This window comes from Schistocerca cancellata, chromosome 7 (assembly GCF_023864275.1).
Source record: "Schistocerca cancellata isolate TAMUIC-IGC-003103 chromosome 7, iqSchCanc2.1, whole genome shotgun sequence".
Classification (NCBI taxonomy): domain Eukaryota; kingdom Metazoa; phylum Arthropoda; class Insecta; order Orthoptera; family Acrididae; genus Schistocerca; species Schistocerca cancellata.
In genome coordinates, this window is record NC_064632.1 from 524,983,143 (window position 1) to 525,008,743 (window position 25,601).

A 25,601-nucleotide genomic window follows, 5' to 3' on the forward strand; every position below is an offset into this window, starting at 1 on the left:
ACCGATCCATCGGTTTTCCAATCTCCTGTTTAAGAAATGCCGAACATCATGATGGAAGTGCGGTGGAGCACCATCCTGTTGAAAGATGAAGTCGGCGCTGTCGGTCTCCAGTTGTGGCATGAGCCAATTTTCCGCGGGCTACGCGTGAAACTTGCCCGCACGCGTTCGTCCGTTTCTTCGCTCACTGCAGGCCGACCCGTTGATTTCCCCTTACAGAGGCATCCAGAAGCTTTAAACTGCGCATACCATCGCCGAATGGAGTTAGCAGTTGGTGGATCTTTGTTGAACTTCGTCCTGAAGTGTCGTTGGACTGTTATGACTGACTGATGTGAGTGCATTTCAAGCACGACATACGCTTTCTCGGCTCCTGTCACCATTTTGTCTCACTGCGCTCTCGAGCGCTCTGACGGCAGAAACCTGAAGTGCGGCTTCAGCCGAACAAGACTTTATGAGTTTTTCTACGTATCTGTAGTGTGTCGTGACCATATGTCAATGAATGGAGCTACAGTGAATTTATGAAATCGCTTCAATCATTTGTAATAGCCCTGTAAGTTGCCGATCTCAATAAGGAGAGAATTGGTACTCGTACCTGATAACGATTTAGAGACATTCATGTCGGTCGTAGATTCTCTAGATTTGATACAAGAGGATGCACGACAACAAAGCAATAACCGTGAGGGGATAAATAATTTCACCGTAGTTAAGCAAAGTCAGGCTTGGCAAGCACTTGGATGGGTAACCATTCAGACCGCCGAGCGCTATTGGCACGCGCGGTGCACTCAGCCCTTGTGAGGCCAGTTGAGTAGCTACTTAATTGGGAAGCTAGCTGGTCCCGTTACGAAAACATGCCACTCCTTATCCGCAAACAGTGACGCCTGTGATCTGAGGAGGACACGGCGATCGGTCGGTGCCGTTGGGCTTTCAATGCTCATTCGAAAGGAGCTTGGTTCATTTCTTATCCTCATTTATATTTGTGTCTGTAATGCACTGAAAATGTCTGTATAACACTGCAAATGTCGGCGGTACACACTGTACACTCACGGCACTTGTTGACAATAGTGAAGCCTGCTTTACAACCCCTAGACTGCGTTTAGTACTGTTAGGTTCTGAGTTTGTTGTTCGTTAACAGCGGCATATGGCAGTGCGGATAGGTTTACTGATGACGAGTTTACCAAAGTGCATCTCGTGAGTGGGCTCATTGAATGCAATGGAAGAGCGACAAAAAGAGACGTTCTCCCCTCGGCCGCAACCCCACCATCCTATTGTTGCATTTCGTTGACTGCTGTTGCATTACTCTTTGTCTTGTGCTATCGTATAACTTTTCACTGTTGTGAAAATATTTTCCCATAAATAAAGATAACTGAAGTAATAAACCGAAAAAATTATAATTAAATCATTACTTCGCAACCAGCCACCGGAGACCGCGGTCCCTTTTACCAACACACTCGAAAAATATCCCTGAACAACCTTCGAAATTTTGACGGTGGAGTTCCGGCTCACCCTGTATAAATAGTACAGTGTTTGAAAGTAACATATCTACATCTACGAGGGCAGTTCAATAAGTAATGCAACACATTTTTTTTCTCGGCCAATTTTGGTTGAAAAAACCGGAAATTTCTTGTGGAATATTTTCAAACATTCCCGCTTCGTCTCGTATAGTTTCATTGACTTCCGACAGGTGGCAGCGCTGTACGGAGCGGTTAAAATGGCGTCTGTAACGGATGTGCGTTGCAAACAACGGGCGGTGGTCGAGTTTCTTTTGGCGGAAAACCAGGGCATCTCAGATATTCATAGGCGCTTGCAGAATGTCTACGGTGATCTGGCAGTGGACAAAAGCACGGTGTCGTTGGGCAAAGCGTGTGTCATCATCGCCGTAAGGTCAAGCAAGACTGTCTGATCTCCCGCGTGCGGGCCGGCCGTGCACAGCTGTGATTCCTGCAATGGCAGAGCGTGCGAACACACTCGTTCGAGATGATCGACGGATCACCATCAAACAACTCAGTGCTCAACTTGACATCTCTGTTGGTAGTGCTGTCACAATTGTTCACCAGTTGGGATATTCAAAGGTTTGTTCCCGCTGGGTCCCTCGTTGTCTAACCGAACACCATAAAGAGCAAAGGAGAACCATCTGTGCGGAATTGCTTGCTCGTCATGTGGCTGAGGGTGACAATTTCTTGTCAAAGATTGTTACAGGCGATGAAACATGGGTTCATCACTTCGAACCTGAAACAAAACGGCAATCAATGGAGTGGCGCCACACCCACTCCCCTACCAAGAAAAAGTTTAAAGCCATACCCTCAGCCGGTAAAGTCATGGTTACAGTCTTCTGGGACGCTGAAGGGGTTATTCTGTTCGATGTCCTTCCCCATGGTCAAACGATCAACTCTGAAGTGTATTGTGTTACTCTTCAGAAATTGAAGAAACGACTTCAGCGTGTTCGTAGGCACAAAAATCTGAACGAACTTCTCTTTCTTCATGACAACGCAAGGCCTCACACAAGTCTTCGCACCCGAGAGGAGCTCACAAAACTTCAGTGGACTGTTCTTCCTCATGCACCCTACAGCCCCGATCTCGCACCGTCGGATTTCCATATGTTTGGCCCAATGAAAGACGCAATCCGTGGGAGGCACTACGCGGATGATGAAGAAGTTATTGATGCAGTACGACGTTGGCTCCGACATCGACCAGTGGAATGGTCCCGTGCAGGCATACAGGCCCTCATTTCAAGATGGCGTAAGACCGTAGCATTGAATGGAGATTACGTTGAAAAATAGTGTTGTGTAGCTGAAAGATTGGGGAATAACCTGGTGTATTTCAATGCTGAATAAAACAACCCCTGTTTCAGAAAAAAAATGTGTTGCATTACTTATTGAACTGCCCTCGTACATCTACATAGCTGCTCCGAAAGCCACCATACGGTGCGTGGCAGAGGATACCCTGTACCACTACTAGTCATTTCCTTTTTTATTCCACTCGCAAATAGAGCGTGAAGCACACGACTGTCTGTACGTCTCCGTACGAACTATAATTTCTCGTATCTTATCTTCGTGGTCGTGTGACTAGGGCCTCCCGTGCGGTAGACCGTTCGCCGGGTGCAAGTCTTTCGTTTTGACTCCACTTCGGAGACTGGCGCGTCGATGGGGATGAAATGAACTTGATTATGACAACAGAACACCCAGTCCCTGAGCGGAGAAAATCTCCGAACCAGCCAGGAATCGGACCTGGGACCTTAGGATTGACATTCTGTCGCGCTGACCACTCAGCTACCTGGGGGCGGACATCTTCGTGGTGAAAAATGGAAATGAGCGTAAGGCATTGTGGGCCGGGAGTCCCCCATTCGGGGAAGTTCGGGCGCTGAGGGCAGGTACTTACTGCTTGCGACGCCACATTGGGCGACTTGTGCGTCGGAGATGGGAATGGAATGATGATGAGGGCAACACAACACTCAGTCTCTGAACGGAGAAACTCTCCTGCCCCAGCTGAGAATCGAACCCGGTCCCCTTCACGTGGCAGTCCGCCGCGCTAACCACTCAGCTACCGGGGGCGGACTTATCTTCGTGATCTTTACGTGCAATGCATGTTGGAAGCAGTAGAACCATTCGGCAGTCAGCTTCAAATGCCGGTTCTCTAAATGTTCTCAACAGTGTTTCTCTAAAAGAACGCCGCCTTCCCTTCGGGGATTCCCATTTGAGTTTCCAAAGCATCTCCGTAACACTTACGTGTTGTTCGAACCTACCAGTAACAAATATAGCAGTACGCCTCTGAATTGCTTCGATGTCTAAACAGAGACGTTAAATGTTAAAATTGTTCATGAACCGTATCAAAAAGCACGTTCAAGGGAGGTGTATCAGTGAAGACGAGATGTCACGCTACATTATTGCTAATTATGCCACAAATAACTGAAAGTGCATTTCTTTAGGATATTTCTTTTCGACAATAACAGAGAGGATAAAGAAGATGAGGTCAGCATTCTGCGTGACGAGAGAGATATACAATAAAAAGAATATATCCACAGAGGCAAAGATAAGCCACTGCAAGGCAACGACGAGGAATGCAGTATTATATGCTGCTGAGACGATGACACTGGGAAGAAATGGGGCATAACAACTAAAGAAAAAGAGAGAAAAATATTGAGAAAAATACTACGTCCCAAAAGAGGTGGAGAGAGTTCGATGCGAAGACCTAGGGAAGAATTGTACGGGAACAAGGAGAACACTATCCGAGGAAGTCAGACACAAAAGGGCATGATTTGCTGGACAAGTAGTTAGGATGAGTATGGACAGAATGATGAATAGCGAGTCGGAAACAACAGGGAGGACAAGGGGAAAGACAGGAACCAAGTGTGTTTTTGAACTTCGGAAGGACTGGCTGGAATTGGGGATCAAGGTCGAAGGATAGGAAAATTGGAGGAAGAAATATACACCGACCTATATGCCGGAGATTAGAGTGTCACCAGTGGAGCCGACAGGGGAAACGGACACTGAAGATCTCGGAAGAAGAGCGGGAGAGAAGAAGAGAAAGAATGAAGAGATTCTGGGTGAAGAAGAGGAAAATGCAGTCCACGAAGGGGCTACCCGTGGTCCTACAGAGGCTGTAACGCAAGAAGAAGAAGATATTGCTTTATTGACTTTTGTCGTCTGATGCGAACAAGCAAAAATTGCATAAGGGGCAATAACCGACTGTATAAATTTTTTGGTGCAACTGGAGCTGTCATTCACAAAACTGTTACGGAAAATTGTGGATGTCCTGTATCTATGGAAAAGAATGTTGGACACAAGAGTACGTTTCGTTCTTTGAAGAACGAAACTGTTTACCGGCAAGAGCTGCTGATAAAGTTTCTTTATTGAAAAGCTGGTATAGGTCCACGGAACGTCATCAAATTCATAAAACATTTGCATCGTAGAAGGAATAAATGGCGTCAAACAATAAAATGGATGAATTCTCAACTACTTTTATATCGCCTGGTATGATGTTGCAAACGTTTTATGAATCTGATAATGGTCTGTGGAGCGAGACTGCTTGTTCATTAAATACGTTTTATGAGCAGCTCTTGGAGGTAAATCACTACGTTCTTTAAATATTTACGAACTAAGAGGCATTAAAGTGTTTCACATTGTTATATTAGTGACTACAGCAATAAGGCGAAGAGAGTGTCTCTGAAGCATCACGGTAGTATTTTTCATGCTGTTTTCTTAGTGACTTTAACAAATCTTCGAGGAGTGTGTAGCTGGAATTTCTCAGAGGTGGGGTTTAACCGTGAAATGCTGCTGCGATCAGCCTCTAATAATAACGAAGGTCAGCTGTTTCAAAGGTTGGCGCCAGTAACTAGACGGCTTGTGGAGAGCAGAGGTGAGTCGGTGAGTAATAAATCGCAGCTCCCGGTAATAAGCATTACAACATCTCATTGTCAACACATATGTACACGCCATCTTACTCTAAAGATAAAACGAACGTTGTGAGTCTAATAACCAATATCTCGCCACGTGACAAACAGCTCTTCGAGAAACGAAGACTGAGGTTTAACGTCTCGTCGGCGGCAAAGTCATCACAGAAGAAAATTCCATTCCGTGTGTGGCTCGTAGGCTTCCTTCAGCTCACAGCAGCTGCAGGAATTACGTATATTTGTGTCGTTTGATTGGAATGATTTGAGAGATAAATCGTCTAGTAACTACATTCGAAGACTCGCACTTTCTCCCTGAATTGCTCAACTCGAATTCTGAGGCATTCGAACAAAAGCATTTATCACTAAACGTTTGTGGTGCAAATTATACAGTGTTTGCAGGATTTATTCATAATGCTGTAATCTTCGTTCATTGGTGTTAAAGCAAGTAGGCGTTCTACAATGACGGTAATCAGTAATACCGCACCATGGACACCTCGACCGAACGTTACTAAACTAATGTTGCAGCATTTCCATGTCTGAGATGTCTATTAATTAAACTTTCATCCTTATGCGAGTCAATTTTCAGTATGGGAGAGTGTTGTACCTAGAGGATAGTGTATCTAGGAACACGCGACGTGTTCTGCTCGGTACTTTAGTCTGGTGACTGAGTACCCAGCATTGACTGGGTATGTATTTATTCCATTTCTATTAGCGCATCACCTTCCTCCTCTCTGTCCATCTCCTACTCACCACGTCTCTGTACTTATGTTCCTATCCACTCTCTCTGTCCATATGCCTCTGTAGATCTCCTGCTTTCCTCTGACTCCAGCTCTTCCTGCCTCGTCTCGTCCTCCCTGCCTCCGTCAACTGTTGACCTCTCTCTCTGTCCATCTCCTCTCCTTCTGCCACCTCCTTCTCTTTTCCCTCTCTCTCCATCTCCTCATCTATTTCTCTGCCTATTTCCTCTTCCCACCTCTCAGTCTATCTCTTCCCCCATCATTCTGTTCGTCTCCTCCCCCCTCTTTCTGTTCATCTCCTCCAATTTACATCTGTTCCTCCTACCTGCTATGTCCATCTGCTGCTTCCCCTCTGCCGATTTCCTTCTCCTCCCACTGGGTCCCGCCCCACACCCTCCTCACTCCTTCTCTCTCCGTACATCTCCTCTCCCCTTTCTCCAACTATCTCCTCATGCCCTCTCTTTCTGGTCATCTACTATGCCTTTTCTCTCTAACCATCTCCTGCTCCCTCTCTCTCTCTGTTTGCTCTTCCTCCTCCTCTCTCTATCCATGTCCTCCTCTTTCCTTCCTCTGTCAATCTATTTCTCCCCCTTCTCTATCTGCCAATCGGCTCCTCTTCCCTTTCTCTGTTCATTTCTCCACCCACTTCACATCTGTGTCAGTGTCCTCCCTCCCTCTTTCTTCACATCTCTTCCTCCCTCCCCACCTTTCTCTCTCACCATATCAACACCCCCAGTACAATAACAGGTAGATGGTAGTTACTTCTACAGTATTTCTTTCTGGATGGTAGGCAATATGTGTAGCAAGTTTGGTTCAAATCGATACACGGGCTTAGAACGACTTTTTTCACATGCCTTTCCCCGCATATAAACGCGTCATATACGCTACTGGCCATTAAAATTGCTACACCACGAAGATGACGTGCTACAGACGCGAAATTTAACTAACAGGAAGAAGATACTGTGATATGCAAATGACTGGCTTTTCACAGCATTCACACAAGGTTGGCGCCGGTGGCGACACCTACAACGTGCTGACATGAGGAAAGTTTCCAACAGATTTCTCATACACAAACAGCAGTTGACCGGCGTTGCCTGGTGAAACGTTGTTGTGATGCCTCGTGTAAGGAGGAGAAATGCGTACCATCACGTTTCCGACTTTGATAAAGGTCGGATTGTAGCCTATCGCGATTGCGGTTTATCGTATCGCGACATTGCTGCTCGCGTTGGTCGAGATTCAATGACTGTTAGCAGAATATGAAATCGGTGGATTCAGGATGGCAATACGGAACGCCGTGCTGGATTCCAACGGCCTCGTATCACTAGCAGTCGAGATGACAGGCATCGTATCCGCATGGCTGTAACGGATCGTGCAGCCACGTCTCGATCCCTGAGTCAAGAGATGGGCACGTTTGCAAGACAAAAACCATCTGCACGAACAGTTCGACGACGTTTGCAGCAGCATGGAGTATCAGCTCTGAGACCATGGCTGCGGTTACCCTCGACGCTGCATCACAGACAGGAGCGCATGCGATGGTGGACTCAACGACGAACCTGGGTGCACGAATGGCAAAACGTCATTTTTTCGGATGAATCCAGGTTCTGTTTACAACATCATGATGGTCGCATCCGTGTTTGGCGACATCGCGGTGAACGCACATTGGAAACGTCTTCGCCATACTGGCGTATCACCCGGTGTGATGGTATGGGGTGCCATTGGTTACACATCTCGGTCACCTCTTGTTCGCAATGACGGCACTTTGAACAGTGGACATTACATTTCAGATGTGTTACGACCCGTGGCTCTACCCTACATTCGATCCCTGCGAAACCCCACATTTCAGCAGGATAATGCACGACCGCATGTTGCAGGTCCTGTACGGGCCTTTCTGGATACAGATAATGTTCGACTGCTGCCCTGGCCAGCACATTCTCCAGATCTCTCAGCAATTGAAAACGTCTGGACATGGTGGCCGAGCAACTGCCTCGTCACAATACACCAGTCACTACTCTTGATGAACTGTGGTATCGTGTTGAAGCTTCATGGGCAGCTGTACCTGTAGACGCCATCCAAGCTCTGTTTGACTCAATGGCCAGGCGTATCAAGGTCGTTAATACGGCTAGAGATGGTTGTTCTGTGTACTGATTCCTCAGGATCTATGCACCCACATTGCGTTCAAATGTAATCACATGTCAGTTCTAGTATAATATATTTGTCCAATGAATACACGTTTATCATCTGCATTTCTTCTTGGTGTAGCAATTTTAATGGCCAGTAGTCTAGGTTTCACACATATTTGTACTCACATTTCATCTGTATCGCTAGCGAATATTGCCCTGCAGTTTCGTTTTCACACAGCTCAAACTTTATGACGTAATATCTCCTGAACTATGTGTCCTACAACGATATAGTTTGTAAGTGTCCGCCTGCTTAGCTGGGTGGTAGCGTGTTTGCCTCCCGTACAAGCGGTCCCGTGTTCGCTTCCCGGCCGGGTTGAAGATTTTCTCCGCTCGTTGACTGGGTGTTGTGTTGTCCTCATCGTCATTTCATTTCCATCACCGGCGCGCCAGTCGCCCTATGTGGCGTGGACTGAAATAAGACTGGCACTTGGCGGCCAAACGTCCCCGGATGGGGCCTCACAGCCAACGATGCCACACGCTTATTTCAATTTGTTTTGTAAGTATACTTAGCGGCATATATGAATACAATCTGCAAAATTTGTCGTGACTAGCGGTTGTAGTAAAAAAGTAATAAATTTAAACGTCACGCATAAAAAGGCAGTTTTCTGCATGACCACGAAAATGTAGTAGGCAGTAAACTTCTTTGCTTTCATCATTTTTTGGACGTTACCGTCTAGAAAAATGTTTCGTAATTGTTTGAAATTATGCGTAAACTTTGTTCTAAGTCACTAAGTGCTCTCATTCTAAAATATGAAGAAATGAAATTATGAAGAAACGGGTCAGTGTTCAAAAATCCTGCTCGAATGAGGAGATAAAGGTGCATTTTAGAGTGCTTGAGACTTTTTGTTTTTTAATTGAAGAGTTAAAACAATAGCTGGGGTATCTGAAAGTGTGTTAACTGTAAGTTCAGCGATAGGCACCACAGACCTGAATATCTACATTGCCCAACTGAATTAAAGATTCACTTTTTCAAAACCCCATATCTACTACAATGGTAGAAAAGCGTATAATCCTGCGACGTCACCCTCGGGTTTGACAATGCTTCAAACAGCAAGATGTCGACACTTGCGAAGAAAAAAAAAGCCACAGATCGGAAATTGATGTGATTTGTAAGGTGGGTTAATAATGTCACATTGGCACCAAATTTCATCATAATTCTGACCAATGACACTGTGGACGTCACTCGATGAGCACATCGTCACAACCCTTGTTACTTAGATTTCACCCCTTCTTTTAACGTCTGTGCGATGGAAGTTCGAACAGCGATACCCAGCGTAGAAGTCATCAGGTTTGCTAATGGGTGGCAGAAGAATACACCTCAGACATACCGCCGGTTAGAATCGACAGGAGAAGGCCTAAGGGTGTGGTATAAATAGCGTCAATGAAACGACCACTTGCCCTGGGGCGTTGATTCCAGGACATTTTGTAGTTGAAAACGACAGTTCGCAGAGCGTTGAACGAAATGACGATGTTCTTGACAACCTTTGACATTTCAACCTTTCTCGAATGATGTTGTGAGGCTACATCCTCATTGATATTTTTGTTCTCGTGTAAATGTTGGAACGACTAAGGACCGTTCAAAACCAATCAAACCGAGCGAGGTGGCGCAGTGGTTAGCACACTGAATTCGCATTCGAGAGGACGACGGTTCAATCCCGTCTCCCGCCATCCTTATTTAGGTGTTCCGTGATTTCCCTAAATCGTTTCAGGCAAATGCCGGGATGGTTCCTTTGAAAGGGCACGGCCGATTTCCTTCCCAATCCTTCCCTAACCCGAGTTTGCGCTCCGTCTCTAATGACCTCGTTGTCGACGGGACGTTACACACTAACCACCACCACCACCAAAACCAATCAACGAAATGTTAACGTGATCCGATGCAGCAAAGGGCACTTAAGCTTCTTCAATATTCCTGTGGCGTGATCGCACGGGTGTGCAACATTAATTTGTATGTGAATAAAACGCGAAAGGTTCCCTCTAACACCGCCCCCCTGTTCGATAACACCCACGCACCTTTGTTGAGCACGTTAGAAATGTACCTTCAGGAATTTCGACAACTAATGGCCTGGTTTCAGGACTGGCGCCTGAGCATTTGGCAACCAATACCGGTTTTGTGGGATTTGCCTAACTTCAGGCGCTAGAGCAGCCGCGAAGCTAAACTGGTGTCAAAGTTTCTGACAGGTACATTTGTACTGGGGTGTGGGTGGGGGGAGGGGGTCTTAGAGGGACCCTCTGCCGTTTCATTCACACACGTGTTCATCTTGGACTCTCGCGTGGTTGCTCCACAGCAAGGTGGACAATACGAAGCCTGGAAAACCTAAAGTACCCTTTGCTGCTTCGCATCACTTTAATATTTCGTTGAAATGTTTTGACCGCTCTCTAGTGGTTCCAACATGTACACGAGAGCAAAAATTGTGAACACGTTCAATTGGAATGCAGCCTCACAATGTCTTCCAAGAAACGCCCTAGGGTTTCATCAGTGCCAAAAGGTGTCAAGAACATCTTCCTGTCACTCAAAACTCTGCGAACTGTTGTTTTAAACTGTGAAATGTGTGGGAACCAACGCCCCAGGGCCAGGGGTGGTTTCATTGAAGACATCTATGCCACCTCCTGAGGCCTTTTCATGTCGATTCTAAACGGCGGTGTCTCTGAAATTTTTTCCTCTTCTACTCGTTAGCAAGCTCCGTGACTTCAAGGCTGGGTGTCGTTGTTCGGACCTCCATCGCAGAGACGTCAGAAGAAGAGGTGAAATGTGTGTAACAGGAGCTCTGGCAACTTTCTCATCGTGTGACACATGCACTGTGTCGTCGGGCAGAATTGTAGTAAAATTTGGTGCCAATGTGACATCATTAACCCACTTTACAGCTCACATGAATTTACGAGCTGTGGTTTTTCTTTGCATGTGTCGACACCTCACTATTAGAAGCATCGACGAGGCCGAGGGTGACGCCGTAGGGCACTACGTGTACAGAGAAAGATTTTAGGAATCTTTGAGCCAAATTTAAAATCTATACGTCGAAGGGTCCATTCAAGTGAGTGATCCTTTAATTTTGTTGCACAGTGCCCTCGGTGGCTCAGATGGATAGAGCGTCTGCCATGTAAGCAGGAGATACCGGGTTCGAGTCCCAGTCGGGGCACACATTTTCAACATGTCCCCAATGAAGAACATCAACGCCTGTTTGCAGCTATGGTGTTCATTTAATTATCGTTTCACTTCGTGTATTAATTCATGAGAATAGGACAACTGAGAAATCATATGCTGAGGACTAGTTGGCTGAAAGAAGACACTCGTCGCCTTGTAATTGCGATCTATACGTAACAGAATTAGCATGGGCGAAAAAGAAAGGCCTTGTTAGGGTGCGCAACGTATCAGGGTACGTGTCTGCCGCGAATGTACGGAGTCTCGTAGACACTTCTTTTCCACCAGTTGCTGCTGAAGATTGTGACGGATACTGCAAAAAGCGTGCAAGAGACTGGGCTGGTGTTGACTATATTGTTGTCGATAAATTTATCTTGAAAACAATCACATCTGAAATCTGAAGTAAGTGATGATGAGTCAGACACACACACACACACACACACACACACACACACACACACACACACATACACACACACAAGTGGATGACGGTAAAAGTGAAATGAAACTTCCTGGCATATTAAAACTTTGTGCCGGACCGAGACTCGAACTTAGGACCTTTTTCCTTTCGCGGGCACGTGCTCTACCGTCTGAGCTACCTAAGCACGACTGAAAGTGAAATGGTTGTGCAAAGCTACCAGTATGTAAAGTATGACAGCTTCAATAAAAGGGAAAACGTCTTCCATACACTGTGTTGCAAGTTTTACCTCTGAAGAAAGACATCTCATCAGGCTGTAGTTAAAATATAAGGTGTAACAGGTGTAAGTACAGATATTTTTATACGTGGTGCCTTAATATGGCCGACCGTGGTGGCCGAGCGGTCCTAGGCGCTGCAGTCTGGAACCGCGGGACTGCTACGGTCGCAGGTTCGAATCCTGCCTCGGGCATTGATGTGTGTGATGTCCTTAGGTTAGTTAGGTTTAAGTATTTCTAATTTCTAGGGGACTGATAACCTGAGAAGTTAAGTCCCATAGTGCTCAGAGCCATTTGAACCACTTTGAAGCCTTAATATGTAAGCACATCAGTGTGTTGGTTGGTCTTTCTCGAAAAGTCGTTACACAAACACTTCAGAAACTTCAGGACCTGACGTTTTCTGCTCTGCCGAAACTACACCTCTAAGTAAGTTTCATTTCAATACATGACCTTCTGTCCATGGGAAAACAAGCATTAGTGGCTTACCTGTGCCACGCGTACGTGTAAGTACTATCCAACCTAAAAACAAAACTTGTAATAGCTGTAATTATTAGTCTGCAAACGGCGTAAATACTGATGTAATGTTGTGCAAGACACCGGCCTCAGTCAGCATTAGAAATATGTATATTTATACCCAGGACTCCCTATATTTATATGCACTACTTGTTTCGGGCTGTCGGGATCACCCAGGAAAAAATGATAGTATTACTTCTATATGGTACTGTTTCCTTTCCTTTTAGTAAGTGCATATAATTGTTGCAATTAATAAATTCGCTGATCATGTCGTTAATGAGATAATTTCAGTTTCGATTACGAACAATACATAAGCGATCTGTACTTCAGTTTGTGACTTCTGCTTCCATGGAAGCATGAAACAGCGGTTTCGATACCTGCTCACAGGGGAGTTGCTATGTATCTAGGGGCCAGATTTGCTTCTTCTGCTTCCCTCAGAAATCCTCTTTCGTAGTCGCCAAATTACAGTTAACACTAGAATTACAGGCTGCATCGGGTATGATGGTAGTGCTATGTGTGGCATTAGGCGGGAAAAAATACCCAGACGGGGGGGAGGGGGGGGGTGTATGTGTATGACAATAGCTGGAGGGACTTGCTGGGAGCAAAAGAGCCAAGCTGGTCCCCTAGACAGACGGAGACGGTGACATGGTGAGGAGCATTGAAGGGTGGTTCCCACTTGCCGCCCTTTGCCTGGTATTTCGGTGTTTGTTGCATGTATTCCAATCTCTGCCTTCCTCTTCAATTTTTACTCTCTACAGCTCCCTCTAATACCATGGAAGTCGCTACCTAGTGTCTTAACGGATGTCCTATCATCTTGTCCCTTCTTCTTGTCAGAGTTTCCTAGAAGTTCCTTCCCTTATCGATTCTGCGGAGAATCTCCTCATTTCTTACCTCTGCAGATCCGCATAATTTTCAGCATTCATGTCTAGCACTACATCCCAAATGCTTCACCTCTCTTCTGTTCCGGTTTTCCCATAGTCCATATTTCTGTGCTCCAAACGCACGTTCTCGGAAATTCCTTCTTCAAATTAGGGCCGGTGTTTGATACTAGTAGACTTCTCTTGGCCAGGTACGTCCTTCTTGCCAGTGCTAGTCTCCTTTTTATATCCCCCCTTGGTCGGTTAACCATGACGAATTCCTCGATTTCGTCTACTGCATCATACATAATTATGATGTTAAGTTTCTCTCAGTTCTCATTTCCGATACTTCTTATTACTTTCGTCTTTCTTCGGTTTAATGTCAATCCATATTCTGTACTCATCAGACTGTTCACTCCATCCAGCATATCCTGTTATTCGTCTTCCCTTTAACTAAGGATAGCAACGTCATTAGCGAATCTCTAATCATTGATACCCTCTCGCCTTGAATTTTAATCCCACTTTTGAACCTTTCTTTTACTTTTGTCACTGTTTCTTCGATGTACGAGTTGAAAACAATAGTTATACTCGTTTTAATCCGAGCACTTCGTCGTTGATACTGCAGTCTCGTTGTTTCATCTTAGTTCTTGTATATGTTGTATATTACCAGTCCTTCCCTTATTGTCCTTAGAACATCTGACACCATTTTATGTTGTCGAACGCTTTCTTCCTGGTCGACAAATCCTATGTACGTTTCTTAATTTACCTTATGTACCTCTACCATAATCAGCTGCAACATCAGAACTGCCACTCTGGTGCCTTTACCTTTCCTAAAGCCAAACTGGCTGTCATCGAACAGATCAGTTTTCTTTTCCTTTTCTGTATATTTTTCTTGTCTGCAACTAGCATGCACGCGCTGTTACACCGACTGTGCCATAATTTTCACACGTGTCGGCTCTTGTCATCTTCGGAACTGTGTTGATGATACTCTTCTAAAAGTCAGTTAGTATATAGCGAGACTCATAGACTTTACACACGAACGTGAATAATCGTTTTGTTGCCACTTACCTCAATTATTTTAGAAATTCTGATAGATTGTTATCTATACCTTCTTCCTTGTTTGATCTTAAGTCATTCAAAACCAAACTAAAACTAAACTCCGTCCGAACAGGCCTTGGAACGCGGAACAGTACCGACAGGCCGCCGTGTCATCCTCAGGCCACAGGCGTCACTGGATGCGGATACGGAAGCGCATGTGGTCAGCACACCGCTCTCCCGGCCGTGTGTCAGCTTACGAGACCAGAACCACTAGTTCTCAATCAAGTAGCTCCTCAGTTTGCCTCACAAGGGCTAAGTGCACCCCGCTTGCCAACAGCGCTCGGCAGACCGATGGTCACCTATCCAAGTGCTAGCGCAGCCAGACAGCGTTTAACTTCGGTGATCTGACGGGGAGCGGTTTTACCACTGTGGCAGGGCCGTTGGCGCCAAGTCATTCAAAGTTCTTTGAAATTCTGATTGTGATACTAGATCCCTTATCTCTTCGCTATCGCCGGCCGCTGTGGTCGAGCGGTTCTAGGCGCTTCAGTCCTGAACCGCGCGACCGCTACGGTCGCAGGTTCGATTGCTACCTCGGGAATGGTTGTGTGTGATGTCTTGAGGTTAGTTAGGTTTAAGTAGTTCTAAGTTCTAGGGGACTGATGACCACAGATGTTGAGTCCCATAGTGCTCAGAGCCATTTTAACCATTTTTTCTTCGCTATCGACTTCTGTTTCTTTTGCTATCAAGTCATCAGACAGGTCTCCGTCATGGAGGCTTCCATTGTAACCCGTGAATCTGTCCGCTCTCTCCTCTGCATTTAATAGTGATATTTTCACTGCACTGTTAACGTTACCACCAATGCTTTTAATTTCGCCGAAGGTTGTTATGACTGTTCCGCATGCTGTGTCAGTCCTTCGGACAGTAATTTCTGTTCCGATTTCTTTACCTGTTTCATGCTTGCCTTAGCTACCCTGTACTCCTTATTTATTTCATTCCCAATTGACTTGTGCAGTATTTCTGTATTGCTAAATTTCGCTGACCACTTTTACTTCCTTCATCCATTGATCAGATGGACTATTTTTTCTATTATTCATGGTTTCTTCGGAGACAGCATGTGATAACAAGCTCGTAACACACTATTTGTACAAATGTATCCAGACACCCCTACGCAGCGCATATTGGCCACCAGATTTCACCAGAGGCGGACCTGTCAGTGCAGAAGATGGCGGAGAGTATTATGTTGAGGGTAGAAAATCAGAAAGAGCAGAATACGTCGCTTATGAGAGTTCGGTTACTTTGAACGTGGAGTAGACATTGTGTGTCACCCGGGTAACACATCTATTAGGGACATTTCAACCACTGTAAAGGCTGCCCAGTTGGTTATGTGACTGTAAAGTGGAAATGCGAAGGAACAACTGCAGCTAAATCGAGATCAGACAGACCTCACCTATTAAAGGACATAGACTGTCGAGCGCGGCTGAAGGTGAATGTAAAAACGCGATACAATCAATGGAAATAATCGCTCGTGAATTCCAAAGCGTCAACGGCAGTCCAGTTAAAACAACGACAGTATGTAGGTGTAATGTCTCTTTCTGCTATAAGTTATATGAGGATTCTATTAAGTTCGTGAAGTTGAAATTTCGTAAAGCTGTCTTTCATAAAACCTCGTAAGAAACAATTACAAATAAGCAATATTATATTTGCAGTGTGCCAAATTAAACTTTAAATTCTGATTGCTAACGAGCGCCAGGTTCCCTAAAAATAATATCACATGCGTTAGCGTAATAAAATTTATGCAAAGAGGCACCTGACGCTTAATAAATTGTATCACTGAAAATAGTGACTTTATGATAAAATAAATCTTGTGATTTGATGCTAATTAATTTTTATAGTATTTTTAAATAAGTTCTTCTGCTCCGGCTTCGTCGTATTTCCTGTGGAAATAAAAAGTTAAAATGCGCCGCGCAATGACGGCGAACTTTCTAAGTCAAAGATGATCGCAGCTAGCTCCACAGCAGCTGCAAAAAATGCTACACAAACTCTTGCGTTATAACAAATGTTGCGTGAGCTCCTTAAATGATTACTCTGCACTCCAGATTAGCATATTATATTTTCGTGACTCTTTTATACATCAATTCTGTTCTAGTAATTAATCGAGAGCAAGACAAAAGCTATCGCAATACAATCGTACTTTCTGCACTCAAACAATAGCTGAGACACAAGAAAACATCAGAAGACGGCTAGGTTCATTGTCTTCCCGTCCTTTAATAATATAACAAAGATTATAGTGTTCTTTAGTTTACACATTTCATCTTATATCACGTAGAATAATGTCTTTTTTCTATTATCAGAATCGATAAATTGTCTTTAAAGTTATTTCGTCACTTTGTCCGTATTATAATTAGGCATTAAAGTTCACACAACATTATGCATGTATAGTTCTTTCGCCGTTATTTATATTGTTCATGTCAAATATATAGAAAGGAACACTATAAAGGGAGTTAAGAAAAGTGGGGTACAGTTCTCGAACAGCTTCTCATAAGCCGCACATCTTTGTACTCAATACTGAGCGACGATTGAAGTAAACGCCACTGAACGATGGATGACTGGAAGTGAGTGGTTTGGAATGGCGAATCACGCTAGGACCTGTAGCAATCGAAGTTTTTGGGTCTAGCGAATGCCTGGAAAACGTTACTTGCCATCATGTGTACTGCCAACAGTGAAGTACGGAAGGGGTAGTTTACTGTACGGCGAGTTTTCGCGGTCTCCAAACAGCGCTTAACAAAACGCTAAATGCTGAAGGATATGAAGACATTTTACAGAATAGTGTTACGCGCATGGTAGAGGAGACAATGACTGTACTCGAATCGGCGTGATAGCGCATCATGCCGTAAAGCAGCACCTGTGAGGGTATGGTTTTTCAACAGTAACGTTCCTGAAATATACTGGCCTGCACAACTACACATATTCCTGCCCAGGGCACTTTTTGGATAAGTTAGAACGTCGACTTCGCTCCCGAAACCGGTTTGCTACATATTACCTTCTCTAGTTTTGCTTTTGAGAAAGAATGGCCGTTCATTTCTCCATGGACATTCAGACATCTCGTTGAAAGTGCCTCCAGAACAGTTCAAGCCGTCATAAAGCAGGTGTTAAAGCCATGGGGTGCAGAGGCCCTACATTAATGTCCACTAACAGGTATCAGGATCCATTTGATCAGATAATGTACTGTTATACACGCATCTGCAGTGTGTACTCTTGCGTTGTACTGCATGAAATAACGGCAGGTGTTTTAGTCAGTTGTTAGTTTTTTGAAAAAAGTGGCAGATAAACAGCCCTCACCTGAAAATACCGGAATTAAATAAATCGGTTACCTATGGCAAAGCTTATGCAGTGCCGCGTAATTAACATAACTAGCAAATATAAACTATGTTTCCCAAATATTTTTGTGTGGCAGGATTAATCCCATGAATTAAAAGAGTTACAATTACTGCCACAGCTCCATCTAACAATGAAAATATTTTCAGATCACCGCAATGAATTCTTATTTGTTTCAATTTTTTCCTGTCTTGCCGCAGCTACACAACGACGCTGACAATGCTACAATCACTAAGAACTGCGTACTATCTGATGATCGGTCGGTGGGCGACTCGAAATCCGTAATGGGAAAATAAAAACTGTAGCGTCAAAAAGGCGACTGGCAGCAGTTTCAATAGTGGGAAATAGTATAAATGTATGGATTTTTCCAGAAAAATTAACATTGTCGGTTGGAATAGTTGCGCGCAGTGTATTTGCAATACTGACTAATGCAGTCAGATAGTATCGCAACTGATGTCAGTAGTACAGTACACAACAAGAACTCAACGATTTAGATGGCAGAACGTGGAACTTAGTATAAAGGCAGTCGGCTCCGTGCGATGTTAGTGTGTGCGTACATGCATTTCCTGCAGATAGGAAATAGACACCTTTAGTGGCATTGCGAATTGTGTACACAAACAACGATTGTGACGTAGCCACAAGGAAAACAATTATCATGTAATGGAAAATCAAAAATCGGTGCGTGGAAGACAATGGGACTCTTTGATCACCAGACCGCGGAGAAGTTGAACCGTTCAAGTACAGTGATTTATAATTTGGTTAGATTCGGCCCACGATACGGACAAATCGGAAAATATGTGCAAAGTAATAAATTATCTGAAGCATCGAAACGGTTATTTTTGCGCAAAGTAAGGGCAACAAACCGTTATTCTTCTCAACTTGCTGCTCATTTACAATTGTCGGTAACTGACTTACGTTTACCACAAATTTTGTCAGATGAAAACATTTTGCATTCAAGAAACGTTGCAGAAATGTAGTATAACACCAAAACTAAACAGGTTAGATTGGAGTTTGCTGAAAAACGTGTGCCCTGGACTTTAAAATGAGACAAACTGATCTTCAGTGATAACAAGAAGTTTAATTTAGATAGGTAGGATGAATTTAAATATGACTGACGTGATTTGTGGGCAGAGTAGCAGGTAGAAATGAACAGTGGATGTGTTATTATTTCGGCAGCATTCTGCAGTAAATGTAAATCACGCATTGCTTGGGTGACCACTAAAATGAACTGTAATATGTACTGAGATTCTCGAGACAGAATGGATTAGAATGTACAAGCAACTAAGGGACGAAAATCTATTTTTTCAACAAGATAATGGATCTCTACAGATTTCTGTACAACAAAAACGTGGTTTGAAGATAAAGATATCGATGTCTTGTACTGGCTTGCATGTAGCATGGATACGAAACCCGCAGCAAACCTTTGTGAAATACTTGCAAGGCGCGTTTGTCGCAATAAAAGACAATCTGAAGCCGTATGTGAGCTGAAGTGAACGACACGAGAAAAGTGACAGTTTCACTACCTTAGCAAAAATCAATATCGAAGAGAATTTTTGACGTAATTAGGAAGAACAGAGGGTGGACAAAGTACATCTACATCCATATGGATTCTCTGCAAATCACATTTAAGTGCCTGGCAGAGGGTTCATCGAACCACCTTCACGATTCTGTTATTCCAATATCGTATAGCGCGCGGAAAGAACGAACACCTATGTCTTTCAGTACAAGCTCTGATTTCCCTTATTTTATCATGATCGTTTCTCCCTATGTAGGTCGGTGTCAACAAAATATTTTTGCATTTGGAGGAGAAAGTTGTTGATTGGAATTTCGTGAGAATATTACTCCGCAAAGAAAAACGTCTGTGTTTTATTGATGTCCATCCCAAATCCTGTATAATTTCAGTTACACTCTCTCCCCTATTTCGCGATAATACAAAACGTGCCGCCCTTCTATGAACTTTTTCGATGTACTCCGTCAATTCTATCCGGTAAGGGTCGCACACCGAACAGCAGTATTCTAGAAGAGGACGGACAAGCATAGTGTAGATAGCCTCCTTAGTAGATCTCTTACATTTCCTAAGTGTCCTGCCAATAAACCGCAGTCTTTGGTTGGCCTTCCCCACAACCTTTTCTGTGTGTTCCTTTCAATTTAAGTTGTTCGTAATTGTAATACCTAGGTATTTAGTTGAATTTACGGTCTTTAGATTTGACTGATTTATCGTGTAACCGAAGTTTAACGGATTCCTTTTAGCATTCATGTGGATGACCTCACACCTCGTTATTTTGGATCAGTTGCCAATTTTCGCACCATACAGATATCTTTTCTAAATCGATTTGCTATTTGTTTCGATCTTCTGATGACTTTACTAGTCGATAACCGACAGCGTCAGCTGCAAACAACCTAAGACGGATGCTCGGATTGTTTCCCAACTCGTTTACACAGATAAGGAACAGCAAAAGGCCTATCCCACTACCTTTGGTAACACCACAAATCACTTCTGTTTTACTCAATGTTTTCCCGTCAGTTACTACGAAAGGTGACCTCTCTCACAGGAAATCGAGAATCCAGTCAAATAACTGAGTCGATATTCCATAAAAAAGCAATTTCACTACAAGCCGCTTGTGCGGTACAGTGTAAAAGGTCTTCCGGAAATCCGGAAATCCAGAAATAAGGAATCAATTTGAAATCCCTGGTCAATAGCACTCAACACTTTGTGCTACGCAAGCACGACTCAGACCTCGTCCTCACAGCTTTACTTCTGCCAGTATCTCGTCTCCTACCTTCCAAACTTCACAGGAACTCTCCTGCTACGAACCGTGCAATAACTCAACAGGACAGTGAGTGCCTTCATATCAATTTCCATCCAGGGAATGCAAACAACTTATTTTGTAACTCGTTTTATGAAACTAACTACGTAATTCTGTCATGATTATGTCTTACGTGTATTTACTACTTTGGCAATGAAAGAAAAAAAAATGAAATGATCGTACGGCATTGTTGGCCGGGAGGTCCCATTCGGGTTTGGCCGCCAAGGGCAAGTCTTTCAGTTGGCGGCACATTGGGCGCGTTGCAGCAGATAATGAGGACAACACAACACAACACCCGGCCCACGAGTGGTGAAAATCTCCAATGCGACCGGGAATCGAACCCGGGCCCGCTGCATGGTAGGCAAGCACGTTACCACCTAGCGAAGCAGGCGACCACTTTCACAATAATTCTGATACATGTATGCTTCAGACATTGTGTATTTCGAGGGTCACTCCAAAAGAAATTCTCACTATTGTTTTTAATCCATCTTTTATTCCACATGTTTGAAAGTTTTACAGTGTGTAGATGCATCCTTTAGGAACAATATTTTCATTTCTCCACATAATTTCCATCCCTCTCAACTGCGTTACGCCATCTTGGAACCAGCGCCTGTATATCCGCACGCTAAAATTCTGGACCAACCTGTTGGAGCCACTGTTTTGCAGCGTCCACAAGGGAGTCATCATCTTCAAGGCTTGTTCCACGAAGAGAGTCTTTCAGTTTGCCAAAGAGATGATAGTCACATGGAGACAGGTCAGGACTGTAAGGCGGGTGTTTCAGTGTTGTCCATCCGAGTTTTGTGATCGCTTCCATGGATTTTTGACACGTGGCCGTGCATTGTCCTGTTTTTGCCGATGTCGTCGAACACGACTCAGTCGAGCTTGAAGTTTCTTCAGTATCGTCACATATGCATCAGAATTTATGGTGGTTCCACTTGGCATTATCTCCACAAGCAAAAGTCCTTCGGAATCGAAAAACACCGTAGCCATAACTTTTCCAGCAGAAGGTGTGGTTCTGAATTTTTTTTCCTTGGGTGAATTTGCATGATGCCACTCCACTGATTGCCTCTTCGTCTCTGGTGAAAAATGATAGAGCCATGATTCATTACCTGTCACAGTTCTTCCAAGAAATTTATCTCCACCATTCTAGTACTGTTCCAAAAGTTCGCTGCATACCGTTTTTCTTGTTTCTTTGTGAGCCACTGTCAACATCCTGGGAACCCACCTGGCACAAACCTTTTTTAACGCCAACACTTTCAGTATTCTGCAAACACTTCCTTCCCCTATCCCAACATAGGATGACAATTCGTTCACTGTGATGCGTCTGTCAGCAGTGACCAATTCGTTAACTCTCTGCACATTGTCTGGCGTGTGTGCAGTACGGGGCCTGCCGCTGCGAAGACAATCCTCAATATTGCCGTGCCCACTTTCATCACGTAACCTGCTTGCCCACCGACTAACTGTACTGCGATCGACAGCAGCATCTCCATATAACTTTTTCAACCTCTTGTGGATGTTTTCCACTGTCTCGTTTTCACAGCACAGAAATTCTATGACAGCACGTTGCTGCTTACGAAGTGTAGCAGCCATCTTGAAGACATGCTGTGACGATGCCACTCACGGGAACAGGTTGAACTAAGTTTGGAAACAAGCGGGGAGGATGTATCTACACACTGTAAAGCTTTCACACATGCAGAATGAAAACAGTATTTTTACAAAAATAGTGTGCGTTTCTTTTGGAGTGACCCTCGTACATGCGTAGGAACCTGGCCGTTACATTGATTTCCACTACTGTGTTACTGAAAAACATTTGTACAGTCGTTTCTTTCTCGCTCCATTTGCAAGTGGAACATTAAAAGAAATGACTAGTAGTGATGCATGGTATGCTCTGCCATGTTTGCAGAGTACGTGTGGATCTACCGAGTGATCAAAAACTCAGTATAAATTTGAAAACTTAATAAACCACAGAATAATGTAGACAGAGAGGTAAAAATTGACACACATGCTTGGAATGACATGGGGTTTTATTAGAACAACAACAAAAAAACAACAAAGTATTGCTAGACGCGTGAAAGATCTCTTGCGCGCGTCGTTTGGTGATGGTCTTGTGCTCAGCCGCCACTTTCGTCATGCTTGGCCTCCCAGGTCCACAGACCTCAGTCTGTGCGATTATTGGCTTTGGTGTTACCTGAAGTCGCAAGTGCATCGTGATCGACCGACATCTCTAGGGATGCTGAAAGACAACATCCGACGCCAATTCCTCACCATAACTCCGGACATGATTTACAGTGCTTTTCACAACTTTATTCCTCGACTACAGCTATTGTTGAGCAATAATGATGGACATATTGAGTATTTCCTGTAAAGAACACCATCTTTGATTTGTCTTACTTTGTTATTCTAATTATTGCTATTATGATCAGATGAAGCGCCATCTGTCGGACTTTTTTGAATGTTCCATGTTTTTGGTTCTAATAAAACCCCATGTCATTTCAAGCATGTGTGTCAATTTGTACTGAAACAGAACTTGTTGTACCGTTCCAATGTTTTATTAAATTTCTAGCATGCAGAAATTATTAGCAAGAGTTTCTTCTCTTGATGGTAATACCTCAGCTGGTGTCCAAAAGGAGAGAATGGACTAAACATTGTTATTTATTGAATATTTTTCCGTTCCGTACCACGTTTCCCATTTTCCTTTCCTTTGTGTGGCTTGGTCAGTATAAATGAGTGAGTGTGTGAACTAGCAGAAAGCTTTAGGCACAGATTGTAACACTGCATGAATGGTCGTTCTGGGGTAGGGTAGTACCAACCCCCCCAAGCGTGAACAAGTTTTGCAGAGACCAAGTTTGCAGGTCAGGGCAAAGATGACACGTAGGCGCGCATATTGGGTCTGTCAGGTTGGCGTGCCACCCCCACCCTGTTTGTAAGCGGAACGGTTAGGAGAATTCGGTTGGAAGAGCACTTGTTCCTGGGTCGTGGTGCTGGACAGACATGGAGACGCAGCTCTCGTTTTGGTAATGTTAACGTAGGTATTAGATTGTCTGAAATCTGCTCTGTAATGAAGTCCAGATGTTGAAATCACCTGCGAAATTACCACTGAACCCCATACGGGAATGGATTTTCTTAATTTACTCGAATTTCAGTAGCCCTTGCGTTAGTGCCTTGTTCAGGTAACGCACTATGTGCCTTAAGCTCACGGTCACGGTATTGCTCAGTGCATAACGGAAATTCACTCATTCAATGAATTTTAATCTGGTCTTTCATTTAGAGTAATATTTTGGGGGTTTTTATTTATTTTCCATATGTTTTCTTTGTGAACTTGCTTTCGCGACACGTGGTCGGTTGGAGCAACCGCCGCATTGATAAATTGTAGTTTCGTTCTGAAAATATATTGTACACGATGAATAATCATACGATAGTGAGCGAGTGTAAAATAGGGAAGGAATAATCGTGTGTGTCCATATTTTTCTGGGTTTCTGTTGGCTACTGAAACTTGGCCTTGTGGGTTGAACAGCATTGAAGTGATGTTTCTTGTGCACCCCCATAACGAGTTGATTTGTTGGCGATGTTGTGCGTTAAGTAAAATACTCGTGCCACTAGGAAAAGTATCGGATTTTAATGCCCACTGATTTGATAAAGATTTGCAAAATACTGTACTCTTCCACCCTGATCTAGTTTTGCTTGTTCTGAGTAATCTATAGTAACTGAATGTAATGACCGAGGGTTTAGGTATAATTGTGCGGTTGTATAGAATTACATTGAAGCCAGGTCTGCGCTCCTCTGTCCCATTCCATAATTACGTGGCGAAACTGAACCATGTTAACTAGAGACCTGTTTTGATGACGTACATTGCAAGAGAAACACGACTAGTTGTTGAAATACCATCGGTACTGAATAAATATCAATTAATCTCTACCCTCGACTGATTATTTACTCCTTCCATCATAAAGAATAGGCGGCAGTCAGTACCACAGTCGAACTCTGGGTCATGAAAGCAAATAAAAGCTATATAATGCCTATTAAGCCCTGTGTAGGTGCTTTCTGTAGTGGTTCAAAAAAATGCGTTCAAATCTCTACCAGTTCGTTAAAACCGTCCGTTAGAAATTATTAATACCCAGCAATAACTCGCAGGGGTCAGTAATTTCGTGGACCACACGAATTTAAGAAACCATTTACTATAGACGGTAGCTTGCAGGAGCGGTAGGACATGTCAAAGCGACGGTAATCTACCTACTTAGGTGGACTTATACCACCACCAGTACTGGAAGGTTACGTTGCAGTACCTCTCTATCTACATTATTCCGTGATTTTTTCAGTTTTGAAATTTATACTGACTTTTTGATCTCCCGGTAGATGGAGCGCACTGTAAATCATAATTAAGTGGCAGGTTAAGTTGTGGTTTTACTCGTAGCGTTAATCTGTTTGTGGTCGGTACGAGCGCCGGTGGCTCACCTGCACTGGGCGACAGCGGCTTGATGGCCTGCGCCGCCTCCGCCACGGCCATCGCCGCCGCCAACAGCGCCAGCGCCGACACCAGGATTCGGGATGCGCGCATCGCTCAGCCGGTGCTTCACAGGATAATAATGACCAGCGGGCAGAGCGGCGCGCGCTTTTAACACCGCAGCAGCAGCAGCCATTACTTCAGCTGCGGTGCTTTCCCGTCTTCTTATTTTTCACGCAAGGTGGCTGGCCTTGAGGAGTTCTGGAGTACCTGGGAACGCGCTGACACCATAAGTTAACTCCATCACTTTCGACGTTTCGTGTTGTTGTTTCTTATTTTTTTATTTTTCTCGGAACAGAACGGAGAGTTAGCCAAAACTGACGAGGTTAAAAACACACGGTAAGTAGTGACTCCGGCCCGCCTTCATACGGGCAGCATTAA

The 25,601-nt window shown here is 44.1% G+C and overlaps 1 protein-coding gene across 1 annotated transcript in view; it reads right to left on the bottom strand.

The window, feature by feature from the left end:
- LOC126092145 (uncharacterized) overlaps positions 1-25,319 on the bottom strand; it is a 56,676-nt gene extending 31,357 nt beyond the window's left edge. Inside the window, exon 1 of the mRNA XM_049907613.1 lies at positions 25,172-25,319. Within this exon, the coding sequence (XP_049763570.1) occupies positions 25,172-25,274 (103 nt within the window). The 5' untranslated portion in view covers positions 25,275-25,319. The remainder of the gene's footprint in view (positions 1-25,171) is intronic.
- Between the last annotated feature and the right edge of the window lie 282 nt (positions 25,320-25,601).